Genomic DNA, 15,038 nt, shown 5'->3' with positions numbered 1-15,038 from the left:
TCACGTTGCTCTTAAGCTGTGCGCGCTGTGAGGGAGTGTGTGTTTTTCTGCTGTTTTTCTTAAGCGCTGGGAAGGGAGAGGATAAGAAAAACTGCATCGTCGAGAGAGCCAGCGGCGAAGTGGGCTCTAGTACGTGTAAACGAGATTGCTCTAGGCCTAAGCGCGAATAGGCCTAGCCTTTCCCGACGTCGACGGTGACAGTTTATTTATCTCGTCGCTATCCGCGGATCCGCGTTGACGGACGGCTGGTCGCGGTGCTCGGTGCGTCCGGGCTCGCCATTGCTCACCAGAGCGCCCTGCGAGCGTCGCGTCGTTCCTGACAAGCTGCAAAATACGCCCACTTGCCTCAAGTAACCCAACTAGTCGGCGCCAGGCCCTGAACAGGACCAGTGAACTTCGACCGAAGGGTTTCATTTCCACAAGCGTGAGATCATTTTTTTTTTGTTTTGACTTTATGGTTTCGTTACGGTTTTCTTGCAATGGCGAAGCCGTGCCCTGGTGTAGTCGTGTGCGTGTTGACGTGAATCAGAGCGTTCCGAGGAAAGGAGTCTTCGCTGCGACCAGCCGGCAGCGATTTAGTAGTCAGGTGGGGACCCTGTTGGAGTTGCGTGCTCTGAATCGTAGGGCGAAGCTGCGTCACAACTCTGTCCCGAGCCAGCCTTGCGCCTTTAGCGAGGTCGGCACGTCAGGCTTCGCACTCGTCAGGCGCAGATTAAAGTACTCGCGTTATTGATCATCGTTTACGATACTTCGCTTGGTGGTAGTCCTTTTACCTCTCTTGTTGCTATCAAGTGCGCACGTGTCTGTTGTGTAAATGCAGCAGCGTCCGCTTTGTCAAGGCCTTGCAAACGAAAAATCAAATAAAAACGAGTGTCGACGTCCCCTGTCTCTCGGCAAGGTTGTGATTCACGGCCGGCGGGCTGCGTTCAAGGGGCGGCTTGCGGACAAGTTCCACGCTGGCTCAAAGGGGCGTGCTCGCACAAGTCGCCAATTTCACCTGAGATTGAAGATGTAGCGATGTTGCGTGACGTTTTGTTTCATAGGATTTGGGATGCCATATTGGTGCCAATTGAATGTCTGAACAAGATTGCTGCTTGGCTGATCCCTGCCTCTCGCTCTTCGTACCTAGCCTTGCGAGCAGTTTGGCAGTCCATCTTATTAGCTCCCTTGTACGTATGCGTTTTTAAATGCTCATAGCAAATGAAGCAAACAGCAGTCTTTGCTAAACGGATCCAAGCATTTTGATGCTGTTAAGCTTCTTTGTACTGATCTCTAAAACGGGGGAGCTTACTGAACAGGGGCAGCACAGATCTGTATATTGGTCCTCTGTGCGCTCGTCAGAATTAAAAGATTGGCAACACAGTAAAATGTTCAGCTATATTAATGGCCATTATGAATCTGAAATTGTTTATGAAAATAACCACATGAAGCCAACTGATAATGACCTAAAGGAAAACACAGGGAAGACAAAAAATATACTGCCAAAATAATTTGACAAAGGTTGAATGTGCAGTTCTTGCCATCATTACCTGTTAGGTTCTTGTGGTTCTTACTTGATCATAATAAAGCACCTTTCTTCTCCATATTCTTCTCGCTCTTTTCGGAAATAGCAGTTATGTTCATTTTCACACATTTCTTGCAGAGGTGTTCAGATTGGGTGAAGTGGAAAGTGCAAGTCTTTTCATTCTGCACCCTAGCAACGTCTTGCGGCATTTAGTCTTCCTTCACTTGTCACACCTTTTCCTTGACTGCCGAGCAGTTTCACATATGGTGCTGCCATTGTTTGCATAAAGCTGTTGGCAACAAAATTGTCAAGCAATTGGTATATGGCAAAGTGTTTCTTGCTGCAACTGGGCACAACAAAACCTGTTGGTTTGGTCTGACGTGGCTTGCACGTAGTACACACAGGAATGAAGAAGACAGGGTGGAATTTAAACACCACAAGGACCAGATGACTGCAGACAGCCATGGTCATCCTGCTTAACTGTTCTATGTTACCTGCCACCATTTACAAGCTATTGTCATCCACCTTTTGTTTTTGTAGTTGGGCCTGGTTTTATTTTTTGATAAAGAGCTTATTTTTCTGAAGGCATGGAGTGTAGTAAGATTGTTACCTTAAACTCCATATAGTGCACTGATTTTCATGGAAATCGGTTTCACGAATACTGCTGCAAACTTTATTTGGCAGTCAACTATATGCGCCTTCAAAAATGTTCATGGTTAGTTTTCATGGGGCAAATTGTGCACTTGTTGCACTAAGAGGAAAAATCTGTCACTTTTTAGTTGTTCATCAAAACGTTTGAAAATTCATATGTTGAGAGAATATTGTAATGGCTTTAGAGAAATTGCCTGTGCGGTTGGTGCTACTTCCAAGTTACGCCTGTTGCGTAGGCTGCATGGGGGCACGTTAAAGGTCCCTATGTGGTCAAAACTAATGCAGAGTCCCCTCACTGCGGCTGCATTGGGGGCACGTTAAAGGTCCCTATGTGGTCAAAACTAATGCAGAGTCCCCTCACTGCTGTGTGCCTAAAAATGAAATCGTGGTTTTGGCACGTAAAACCCCAGAATTTTTTTTTTTTTTTCTGTTGAGTAGGCTGTTAAATTTTACATTCTCGGTTTCCCGTTGAAAACCCAGTGTAGCAACTGCATATTCGCATACCTCTTAGACAGTAGTGCACCCAGTATTATTGCCAGGGGGGGGGGGGGGGGGTAGCAAGCACTTTGCATAATATGCAATTTCCTTGCTTTAGCCAGAGGAATCCAACAGCAAATAAAATGCTTAATGATTATAATAATAATGACACCAAGGATGATAATGTTTATTTCTTCAGCGTGTTACTCAAAGTAATTTAAAAGTGAATGAATGAATACAAGACAATGATAGAGTGCTTTTGTTAATCAGGAAAATTGGTCCTCAAGCCACCTCCTGAATTGTAATGACAATGTGAACAGAACACTGAAGGTACACGTTGGACTGGTGGGGCTGGACGCGTGGTGTGTGTGTGTGTGGGGAGGGGGCTAACTCGGCCTTGGGGGAGGGGGGGGGGGGTTAGAACTCCCGAAATCCCCTCCATCTGTGCGCCACTGCTCTTAGATATGTTGGAACAAATGTATGAATCAATTACTTTAGGGCAGCAATCTCAAAGGCTGCTGTGTTATGGTAGAAGAAATATTCAAAGAAAATGAGACCTGTTTCAGTGGCTGACATTTTGCAGCTGAGCAGCACAAGGTCATGGGTTTGGTTCTTGATCATGGCGGCTGCATTTTGATGGTGGTAGAATTCAATAACAGATGTGTAACAAGCATAAGTACAAATTCTTAGTCCTCCATTACAGCATCTATCGTAGCCTGTGCCGGTTTGGGACCCCATTGATCGTTGAAAAATAACATTATGGTATGCAGTTCTGCTGAAAATGTTTGGTTTAGTTCAGAAAAGATAACTTTAGGAACTAGGAGTATTTAGCTTTTGTCCATGTATGCATACTTTCATTGCTTTAGTTGTAGTATTCAACTTGGCTGTTAGTCTCGTTATCTGTTACAAGTGCTCATCAGTCGTGGTCCAGTCTGACTTGCTGAACAAGGGGCTTCCACCGGAGCTAGCAATAACCCTCTAGAAATCTGTATTGCCAGAGCTGCAGGGGCTGAGCTTGCTGTGTACCGCGAAGTGTTTATATGCTGTTTGTCAGTCAGCCTTACGGGAGTGAGTCACGCCTTCAGTCCGGCTCGTGACAAAGCCCATGGCAGGTTTGCCAAGACCCTTTTGCAATGACACTGCACTTCTCTTGCTTTGTCTTTCTCTTGGCTTGTTACAAAAATGTTGTAGTTGAATACACATTTTTAATCGGCAGACAGGTTTGTGCTCATTCAATCTTTTGTCACCTTTCATGTTGTCGTTTCTGCCTTGTATAGGACACAATTAGTTCATACTTATTGTAAACTACTTTTGTGCACAGGATGTCGCATCACGGTTGGAAATATTTTCTAGTAGTTTTTTATGCGGGAAGTTTTTAATGTTGGCTTCACACCATGTAACCAATTTCACTTGTTCTAATTAAACAGGTGTGCTGATGCAGAATGTCATCTAGCAGGGGGTTCGAATTATTAATGTGTGCTTGCCATAAGTACATAGCGTGGCATTAATATTGATGCCGTTAATCCTTTGCAATATATGTAATTTCAGTGTTGGTTTAGTTATTGAATACACAGACGAGCATGGTATTTAGCCATCGTTTGAAATGTGAAGCCGCTCAATGGTACAAGTATGACAGTTCACAATGCAGGGTAATCCAGGGGAAGCATTATCTGTTATCTCTGCAAACAGATTCTGGCACTTTATAAGTCTAGGCTTTGTGTTGGCTTATGTATGTGCATGCCACATCAAGAAAATGGCAGTTAGTTTTGTGGGCTGTCGAGTATGTCAGCTTTTCTCTTGCTTGTAGCTTTATAGCACATCATACTACATTCTTGGATATGTATTGGTTTCACTTTCTTGGTTGTTGGGAGCAGCTCTTTAAATGTTGGTAATCTTTTTGGTATGGCCTATTGCCTTGTGCATGCAACCTCTGGCTGTGCCTGTGCACACGTTGAGTTGCTATCAGTTGCTGCTTGTTGTGGGAGTCTCATTGATCTGTAGCCCTAGAGCAAGTGTCTGGGGAAACAAGTAAATTCCACATTTCAATTTTCACTCGGTGCATTACATGTTTTAAACTGGCTACGTTTGTGCCACCGAGTTATGCTTTTTTGACCTTCCGCATGTGTCTACATGCGTGCACGTGTGTGTGTGTGTGAGAGTGTGAGTGTGCTTGGCTCGGAAAACATAACACGAGTTTAGGCATTGCTCTAAATGAAGCACCCTTCAATTGCTCAAAACAAAACACCCATTGCCATTTTTAATGATCCTTCACTGAAGAGAGAAAAGCCTATGCATCTGCATTTATCAGTTTTAAGCACCATACATAGTTTGAAGGTCCACGATATATGAAGGAGTGTGTGCTTGACATTAACAAGCGTTATGACTAAGTTGCTTTACGGCGAGGATATTAACCTCAATTTAACTTCTGCGAGGGTATGGGTGTTCATTGTAGATATTGCATTGTAATGCTGCATGTTAGTGCATAGAACTACCAGCCTTTTTTTATTACTTGGTAGCTCCAGTAATGAAAGTTGTATGCACTGAAATTTAGGGCTTTTCTAATAGCAGGGCTGCGATATTGTACCAATTCCTTCTGCTAAATTAGATGCCACTATTATCATCATCCACCATTCATGGGGGGGGGGCTGATCCCATTGATAAAGCTGGAGGAGTGTTGCCATGATAAGTCAAAGCTTGAAATGGAATAGCATTGGAAAAGGCATCTGCAAAATTGCGGCCTAGTATTGCATTGCATTCGATAACAGTATGCATCAGTTCATTCTTCTGTCCTGTGGCTGGTATGTCAGGCTGGCATTAATATAATGAGCAATTTTGTGTCTGGGCTATGGATGATAGTGCACTTCATACCAACTATGATGTGTACTGTAGTTTGCCAACAAAACATTGTCGAGCAGCTTTTTTATTTATTTGCCTGGAGTTATATGAATGACGGGAGGCATTTATATGGTGGGCATAGTGTAAATAAAAATGCAAATGTGGGACTTGCAGAGAACAAAAATGGGTTGTTGAGAACATGAAAACAAATCAAGATGTAATGTTGATAGCAGAGGGGAACTGTTTACTCAAGCATTTCATGTCATTGTCATTTAGAATATGCTGGTACCATATTTTTACGTGTAGAGACTGCTCATTCAGACATTTTCTCTGACAAGTGCTTCAAATTTATAATTTGTTACAAAAGGAATCTGGCTGCACATTCAAAGGAATCTGTTTTTTTTTTTTTTTTCCCTTCACTGTCTCGTCTAGTGTACAGAGCTCGTAACAGCAGACCCTAGCCATCCTCGAAGCACACACGAAGTGGCGCTTTGAATTATCTCTCTGCGCTTCCATCAGGCTGCTTAACATGCTCCTGCTATTGTCATCTTAGCGTAACTGTCTAAGTGCAGTAGTTAGAACACCCAGCACCCAAAAGTCAGTAGTGGGAACTTCACCCAGAGATTAGGATTTTTATTTTTAGTGCCATTTTGGGATGACAGCCTGATTGATCAAACGAAGGGAGGCAATATGCAAAGACCCATCTGGGATCTGGAAGTTGCTATTGCCATTAAAAAAAAAGACCCTCAGGTTTGCACAGACTCTTAGCAAACTGCAAGTCTTAACCAGTAGCCTCCCCCTCTTACATTGCTACTATTGTGCCTTGACTTCTTCTAAAACTTGTTTCCTAATAGGAAAGCTGTAGCTAAAGTAAGGGTGGTAACAGAGGTGGCAAGCTCTGGCTGTATGAGTATCTATGTGCTCAGCCATCTTACATGTAACATTGTTAGTGAATGGTGCATCACATCCAAGCAGCATGGACCTCCAAGATCTTTGTTGTGGAGTGACTGAGGATATAAACTATTCCCTAGTGCTATATCAGAGACTGTTTTCACAGCTATCTGTAACAATTTGTGTGGCACTTTACGAGCTGTGCACATTACTTTCCAAAATTGATCCTGTTAGCTGTAAGGTGCACCACAGCAGCTAGCTATGCCAATTTGTGCACAAAATTACAAGCTTGGAGGAGCTTTGCAGTAGAATGCTTGTCTTTCAATCAGTGGACTCAGGTTCGAGTTCTGGCATGGGTGAGGGTTCAGACATGCGCAAGTTACTCAGAAAAAATGAGTATCAGCTAAAAAAGAGTAGAGTATTAATTACTCCACTTTGAAAAGAACTTGAGTAGAATACCAAATACTTGAGACTCGCTTATTCCTAGAGAACAGTAATAAAATCTAGCCGTACAAGAATGGCATACTTGTCCTAAACTAAAATTGCACAGCACAGCTTGCTCCTGCTTTTCATGGACACATTTATAGAGAAACATTGGCAGAGGAAGTTACAGCTAGTGTCCTTGAATGCACAGAAATAATGCTTAAAAGTTATAACTTGACTGAAGTTATGAAACGCTTTGAAAGTAAGCTTCCAAAAATACGGAGCAGCCAGTTTCGTTTCCCACAAATTTTTGTTTAAAATGTCAACGTAAACTTTATTTGAACTGCTGATTTTACAAGTTATACTCACAGCTAGACATCTCACCATCCTCACCTCTTTTCTCATTCCACTATTGCAGACTGATATTCTGGAGTTATAAAATGATGCCGTGGTCAGCAGGCTTATTTTTATTTTGTCTTCAAGATCAACCAATCTTTCTCTGGGCCTTATAAAATAGTTTAAGGCAGGGGTCATCAGAGGTGTACCTATTTTCTAACATTTTATTGGCAACTGCTAGTTTGGGATTTTCAGGTGGCAATGCATGCAACTGATTGGCGTTGGTACAATAAGCAAGGATCAGCACTACACAATCTTTACTCATTGTAATATGCACATTTTAGGTAGTTTTTTTGCTTCTATCTCTGTCATTTTTTTGCTTTGATCTCTGTCATAGCATGCAACCCCGTGTGTGATTTATAGTCATGTCTGCTGCTGTAATATTCTCCATAGTTCAATAATGCATTAGGAATTCTCACCTGAGCTATAGATTTTTAAAATCCATGCTTAGCAACAACATCAGTGCATGCTAATGTGTGTACTTATGTTTGCAGGCTCCGATGGCAGGACGCGGGGCAGCGGCTCAAAGGCCCAATGGGGCGCCGCAGGGCAAGATTTGCCAGTTTAAACTGGTGCTTTTAGGCGAGTCGGCAGTGGGAAAGTCAAGCCTGGTGCTGCGTTTTGTCAAAGGCCAGTTCCACGAGTATCAGGAGTCCACCATTGGAGGTGAGCATCTCTGGCTGTGTGTGATGGTCATAGAATGTTAGTCTTGGACTGCAATAGAACTGTCAGTTGGTTCTTTGATAGTTTTACTGTGGCATTAAAGTAGAGTAGCACAAATTTGCGTATGTCAGTCATTTCAATAGACCCAAGATGATTTCAGTGTAAAATGTTTTGTGCATTGATTTGTCTTTGTAGCATTAAGGTTCATGAGCGAGTTTGTTAATGTGCATTTATGGGAAGTATAGGACCTCTTCTGTCAAAATAAAGGTTTTGGTAGGAGTTTGAGGGCAAAAGAAATTATGATAGAATGCCTAATACCATCTAGTTGTGAGGTGGCCTTGTCGTAAGCCAGAAAGTGACGATCACTCATGATGAGCTGAGGTAATCAAGATCCCTTAAGGGTTTAGAACAGGTTTGGTACATTGATCCCAAAAGTGGTGCTGCTTTTGAAAGTTGTTTAGTAAGATCAGTGACAGATTAGTGCAAGTTGCATAAACCTTTATTGCCGGATCCTGGACATCAGTGTAGTACCAGGTGCTAGGTTGTCTTTTCCGACTTTTTTTCGCAACTGCTGCTTCAGAACACCTTATTTCGAGCACTTTGTTGGTTGAAAATTAGTCTAGGCACAGTTTACCATTTCATGAAATCTACACAGCAGCAGCAGTTGTGATACGGCTGGGAGATTTGATGTGCTTGCTTGGTTCACAAATCAAGACAAGCACTGCTGCATATTCAGCTCTCTTGGCACAGGGCATTACATTGTTGTTTTTGGCTTATGTTCATGAGTATTCAACACCCCCTTTTCCACTTATTGCTGTGGTGCCCAAACCTTAAAGGGTTCCTGTAATGTGTCCGAAAAAGATTGTTGAGCAGTACCTATAGCATAATGATGATGCAGCAATTATGTGCACTTTGTTGTGCAAAGGACTTTATTTTGATCTGCGGCATGCCATTAACACGCCAAGCACATGACACGGCAACTTTTCTGGTGAAAGGTGTTGTAATATGTTGAATTCCAATGACGGAGTCGGAGAAAGTTTTTCTGCTCGTTTCGGAGCAAGTTTGTTCCAATGACAGAGCGAGGGCGAGAGTAAAATGTTCCAATGAGAGAGTCGGGAGTGGATTCAGAGCGGGAGTGTCTCCGTGGAGCAGGAAAAGATGCTCCGCCAAAATCGGCGGAGTGGACCGGAACTCTGCGTGACGCATTTCCTTTACCACGTTTGTCTGCTGAGGGGCGCAGCCGCTCGCGACTCGCGATCGTAATGGCGGACGACATGAACGGCTCGGCTAGTTTGGCAGAGCGTGCGGCATTGCTTCTGCTACTCGATAGCGACATCTCCGAGTCGGAAAGCTCAAGTTCGGACACGAGCGATTTCTCGGATAGTGACAGCGACGCTGAAACTGCCGCTTATGAGTGGGAATTCGACAGGATGTTCCGCATTCCCGTGAAGAGGCCCGAAGTAGTGAGCTTCATCGAGGACGTCCTTCAAGTTGCGAAGACGCCTACCATGTTTGGCCGCATCCTGTGTGCTCACCATAGCAAACAAAAGCTGTTGCACGTTAATTGGCAAGATATCCATTTTGCAGTTTTAAGCAGTGGGTGAACGGCGCTGAAAAGACAAGTGACTGGTGCGGCAGTGCTGGGAGCAAACAGCGAAAGGGGAATGACAACACGCAAGGTATCCTGGCTAACTTGGAGCCCGAAGGATAGAACTTCTGCTTCCGCCTTGCTCCGGCGGCGCAGGTTGTGTTCCACTCGTGGATTTGGAGGCGGTGCTCTATGCCAGAGTCGAGTGCTCGCTCGCGGAGTCCGTCGGCTGCTCCGGCTCTGCCATTGGAATTCAACAATAGAAATGACACTATCGATAAGCTGAGCTGCTTTGGCAACAATGGCCTGCTAATTTGAGCTATGTGCCGCCAATGCTCTGCTGCTGTCAGGCGCTGCAGTTTTACGTCGTAGAAGGGTGAAATGTGGCATCCAGAGCCGCAAAAGTTCGAGTTGAGGGTAACTCTTTGTATGTTTAAGTTTCTGGTATCTGTAACCTAGGTTTATGTGCACTTTCATATCTTTTCGCTCTTACTTCTTTGACATGCTGAGAATAGATATAAAAACAATGGTGGCCTTAAAGTGTTGGATGGCCCCTTTTAACTGCAGGTCTGCACTGGAAAATGGTACAGTAGCCTGGTGCAAAGCTCCACTACTGGGTGTGCAAGATATTTGAGAATACAATGGCTTCCAGAAAAGCAAGGACACTTCAGTAAAAATACATATTTGCACTAAATTTTGTAGACGTTGTTTCAGTGTACATTTTGAACGCTGCTGGGTAAACTACCTTCACCCTCAGCACTTAAATGTGAATGCGGCTTCAAAGACAAACTGCACGCTGAGATCAGCTTGTGTTGACATTGACCATTTCTGCCGGAATAGCAGCCCTAAGTGAGTTTTCCCTATTGTGTACAGACTGTGTCCCTCCCAGTGACACATGGCAGTAGTCTAGTGTATGTAAATCTTCAGAACTTTGCAGTGGTTACGGGTGTGATGGTGGTTGTTGAAGATTGCAGCTAGCCACATTTGGTCTATACAGGCCATGTGGGTAGATGCAAAGCCATTGCCTAGGGCTGGCACCCAATAACCTCATGCACAGAAGACCTGACAGCTGATTCTACCACCTATAGTTACTTGGCAAGGTCCATAATTCACTTTTCAGTGTTGTCACTAAGTGTCCTGCGCCTGACCACTGAAGGCCTTATCACAATCGGAAAGGTCATGGTCACGGGTTCTGTGGCCAGCGAAAAAGATGTCTTGGACTGTACACATTTGTGTCAGAATGGAAGCTGCTGCATGGAAACAGATGTGCTAAATAGATGTAGAGATTAATGAAGCACCTAGAGAGACATAAAGTCGATGGTAAATTATATGGCAATCTGAAGCTACATACTCAAATACCTAATGCATTTGGTATGTATGCATGACTGATGAATGCTGGGTGCTAGTTTGAGGGCCATTTAGACAGTAATCTCGTCACACAGGCAGCCAGCGCTGGCTAGGTGTGTAAGGTGCTTATGGTGACCGTTGTGTTCATGCAGCGGCATTCCTGACGCAAACGGTGTGTCTGGATGACACAACGGTGAAGTTTGAAATCTGGGACACAGCAGGCCAGGAACGCTATCACAGCCTGGCACCTATGTACTACCGGGGTGCACAGGCAGCCATAGTTGTGTATGACATCACCAACCAGGACACGTTTGGCCGAGCCAAGACTTGGGTCAAGGAACTGCAGCGTCAGGCCAGTCCCAGCATTGTCATCGCGCTTGCTGGAAACAAGGCCGACTTGGCTTCAAAAAGGGCTGTGGAGCTTGAGGTACCGTTTTGCATGCATTTTGTTAATGTTATCAGTGATATTGCATTGTGTGTATGTGTGTAAATATACAATTACGTTTTTTGGCTTTGTTTAATGCACATTTAGCATCTTTAGGCTAGTACAGGAGACGTCTGTTAATTTGAATCCGGTTACAGTGGAACCCCGATTATACGACTTTCAGGGGACCACGCACAACCGTGGTGTAATCCGGGCGTCGTATAATCGAAAAACTAAGAATATAGGCGGTGACACTGTCTTGCCCAAAAAACGGGTACAGGCCACCTGAATAAGCTCGTGGCACCAACCTGCACTGCTCCAAGGAAGGTAGGTTAAATTATAAAGAAATTACCATATTTATTGATGGTAACGCGCATATTTTTCATGATTTTCGTTGCTTGAACTCAACCCTCGCGTTACAGTTGAATAATGGCAAAATTAGCCATTTTAAAACAAATGCTCTAAATCCCGCGATTTCTAGCGCTACGTTGGCTATCTGTAACTTTATGTCTCGATCTAATCCATATACAGGTCGACCAAAGTCAACTTGTTTTTGATTGGAATCGATGCTGTTTTCGCTGGTCTTGTGCCTGGATACGATGCCGTAATACCCTAGGGCCTTTTGCGTTTCAACTCCGTTCATTCGTGACGTTATGGCGACTCAACGCATTCAGTATGACAGCCGCTTCGAGAGACTAGCAATTTTGATGGCCAAGGAGCTGGGAAAGTGTGCCGCAGCTCGGTGTCTCGACGTCAACGAGTCGTCGATTTGTGGATGGCGGGTCCAGCGACAGGCCCACTTTAAATGCGAGGCCAGTCGGAAAGGCTCTGTAGAACCTAAGGGGCCTGGTACTCGCCACAAATGAAATGTTTGTGCGGTCTTTTAATAAGTACTCAAATCCCAAACAAGCTCGACGGCACGGAAGATGACTTGATTCTCAGATGATCACTTCTGGAGATAGTTCCGGTTTCGCGAGACTCTGCTCGTCCCGGCACCAAACCCTTCGAAGTATACGGCTGACAGCGCTCTTGGTATTGATAGCATGGACAGCGCCAGAAACACTTTGTGGGGTAGCTTCCAGTGTCGAGTAATAGGAAATTTCGCGAAAGTGAAACTATCTATACCATCATACAATTGCAAAGCAACTTTGCCTTGCCCTGCTTGTACCTATGTAAGGCCAATTTTTTGGACGCAAGGCAACGTGCCAAAGGCGCGCACATGCAAGCTCGCACACAGTCACCTCAGATGGAACCTCCCTACAGTGGTGGCTCACTCAAATTATCTTCTCTTGGCTAGTTAATACTCTCAAGTCAAGCCAAAGAAGAAGAGGGGCTGTCCTTTTCTGTCGACGCGCACACACACACACACACACACACACACACACACACACACACACACACACACACACACACACACACACACACACACACACCCTTGTCCGATCTGCTCACACACCTTGTCCGATCTGCTACCTGTCATACTTTCTCGCACGTCCCCCCTCGACTCCTTTGCCAGCAGCGACAAATTTTAATCAGGCATTCATCAGCCGATTACCTTGGCTGGGCGTAAGATAAGCAGGATTAACACCAGGGAGAACATCAGTCGTGAGTGCGCTGTTATTTTTCTTCGCCTTGCAGCAGCACTCAAAGGCTATCTACGATAGTGATTGCCTGAGAATACTGCCCAAGGATAGCTCCGTCTCCTCTTCACACAACGATGATGAGTGAAGAGAAAAAGTTTCTGAATTGCGATTCCTTGAATAAAGGAACCATTTCTTTTTCCATTCATCTCGCGTTGCATTCGCGGTTTTATTTTTATAAAACGTCCAGAGCGTGTCGTGACCGGAGCGGGCTGCGACGTCGGTGGCTGCGGATAGATGCCTGTGGATGGAGTGGTGCTGCCCGGTTCGTTCGCAGCGATGTATGCGGGCTTGAGCTGGTCAATCGAGATGCGAACGTCGTTCCCGTTCAGGCGCAGAGTGAAGTTTCTGTCGTCACGATGGACGACCAGGTAGGGTCCGCTGTAGGGTGGCTGGAAAGGCCTGCGGACGGTGTCGTCACGGAGGAAAGCGTGCGTGCACGATGCTAGCTCCTTGAACATGAAAGGTGTAGGCTTGCAGTGGTGGGCTGCAGGTGACAGGCGTAAGGCGGCGATGGTGCGTCGGAGCCGGGCGACGAAGTCGGTGGGTTCTGATGTCGTAGTGCTGGAAGGCAGTGCAGCGAGAAATTCACTTGGGAGACGGAGTGGTTCCCCGTAGACGAGCTCTGCTGGTGTAGCATGGATGTCCGGCTTGAAGGTGGCACGAAGACCGAGGATGACGGCTGGGATGGCCTCGAGCCAGGTTGAGTCCAGGTGGCACATAATGGCTGCTTTGAACTGTCGGTGGAAACACTCGATCATTCCGTTGGCGCAGGGGTTATAACTGGTGGTCCTCAAGCGTTCAAAACCGATGGTCAGCCCGAGGAGCCTGAAAAGGTGCGACTCGAACTGTCGTCCTTGGTCGGTGGTTACACGGTGGGGGGCGCCAAAACGAGCAATCCAGCTGGTGAAGAAGGCCGAGGCGACGTCTTCCGCGGTGATTCCCTCGAGGGGCCATGCCTCGGGCCATCGAGTGTACCGATCGATGGCGGTGAGGCAGTAGCGATAGGGTCCAGCCGGGGGAAATGGTCCTATGATGTCGAGGTGGACGTGCTCAAGCCGACCAGAGGGCTGAGGGAATGTTCCGAGTGGTGATGGTGACGTGCCTGGTGACTTTAGCGCGTTGGCATTGAATGCAGGAGTGCGCCCTGGTGCGACAATCCCGCTGCACGGAGGGTCAGACATAGCGGTCAGTCACGAGGCGTGTAGAGGCGCGTATGCCGGGATGGCTGAGGTTGTGGAGCTGGTTGAAAAGACCACGGCGATGGGACAGAGGCACATAAGGCCTGCTTCGTCCTGTCGACATGTCGCAACAGATTGTGGTTGTCGACCCTGGAATGGGAACTTGTTGCAGCTGCAGTGAGGACCTGCCCTTGAGAAGTTCCTGCAGTTCGGCGTCCGTAGTCTGAGCCTCGGCGAGGACGTCCGCTGTTATCTGCACAGAGTTGATGGCTGCTACACGTGAAAGCGCGTCGGCGACCACATTGTCTTTTTCGCTGACGTGTTGGATGTCGGTGGTGAACTGTGCAATGAACGAGAGTTGGTTCTGCTGTACAGGCGGGAGTTTGTCGCGACGTTGAGAGAAGGCGTAGGTAAGAGGCTTGTGGTCGGTATAGATGGTGCAGTGAGAGAAGGCGTAGGTAAGAGGCTTGTGGTCGGTATAGATGGTGCAGTTCTGTGCTTCAAGGATATGGCGAAAGTGTTGCACTGCTTTGTATATCGCCAGGAGTTCTCTGTAGTAGGCTGGCAAACTTGTTGGGGCGGTGGTCGTGATTTCGTCAGTGGAACTGGCGGTTGAAGGGGTCGTTTTCCGAGCTGCGAGTTTCTTGAAGAAGAAAGCCAAGGGATGCCAGGTGTTGTCCACGCGTTGCATGAGGGCGGCGCCGATGGCGAAGCTAGATGCGTCCGTGAAGAGTCCCAAGTGAGCGTCTGGCACGGGATGGGCGAGCTGTCGATTGATGTCGATACGGCGCGCAAGCTCTGTGGTGTTCAGCGGTGCGGCGACAGCGTGGATGGTGGGCGACAAATGTGGCAAGGAGGCCTCGATGACGCGATCAGCAATCTCCGCAAGGTCGAGAGGTAGCCTAACCTGAGCCTGCAGAATTGCCTGGACGTGCGGCGGGAGTCGTTGGAGCCAAAGCGCTCGCAGGAAAGAATCCTGGACTTGCATGTTGCCTGCGAGCGCACGCATGTGGCGCAG

At 46.3% G+C, this 15,038-nt stretch overlaps 1 protein-coding gene across 2 annotated transcripts in view; it reads left to right on the top strand.

The window, feature by feature from the left end:
• LOC119442997 (ras-related protein Rab-5B) overlaps positions 1-15,038 on the top strand; it is a 31,930-nt gene that overhangs the window by 359 nt on the left and 16,533 nt on the right. The window contains exons 1-3 of one of the 2 annotated variants that reach the window (XM_037708105.2): positions 20-424; positions 7,672-7,843; positions 10,928-11,202. In XM_037708105.2, the coding sequence (XP_037564033.1) occupies positions 7,678-7,843; positions 10,928-11,202 (441 nt within the window). In that variant the 5' untranslated portion in view covers positions 20-424; positions 7,672-7,677. Of the gene's footprint in view, positions 1-19; positions 425-7,671; positions 7,844-10,927; positions 11,203-15,038 lie in introns of those variants that run through there. The other variant, XM_037708104.2, reaches the window with a different exon arrangement.

This window comes from Dermacentor silvarum, chromosome 2, assembly GCF_013339745.2.
Source record: "Dermacentor silvarum isolate Dsil-2018 chromosome 2, BIME_Dsil_1.4, whole genome shotgun sequence".
NCBI lineage: Eukaryota > Metazoa > Arthropoda > Arachnida > Ixodida > Ixodidae > Dermacentor > Dermacentor silvarum.
The sequence above is the reverse complement of the archived record's forward strand: the minus strand, read 5'-3'. Positions and strand labels throughout refer to the sequence as shown.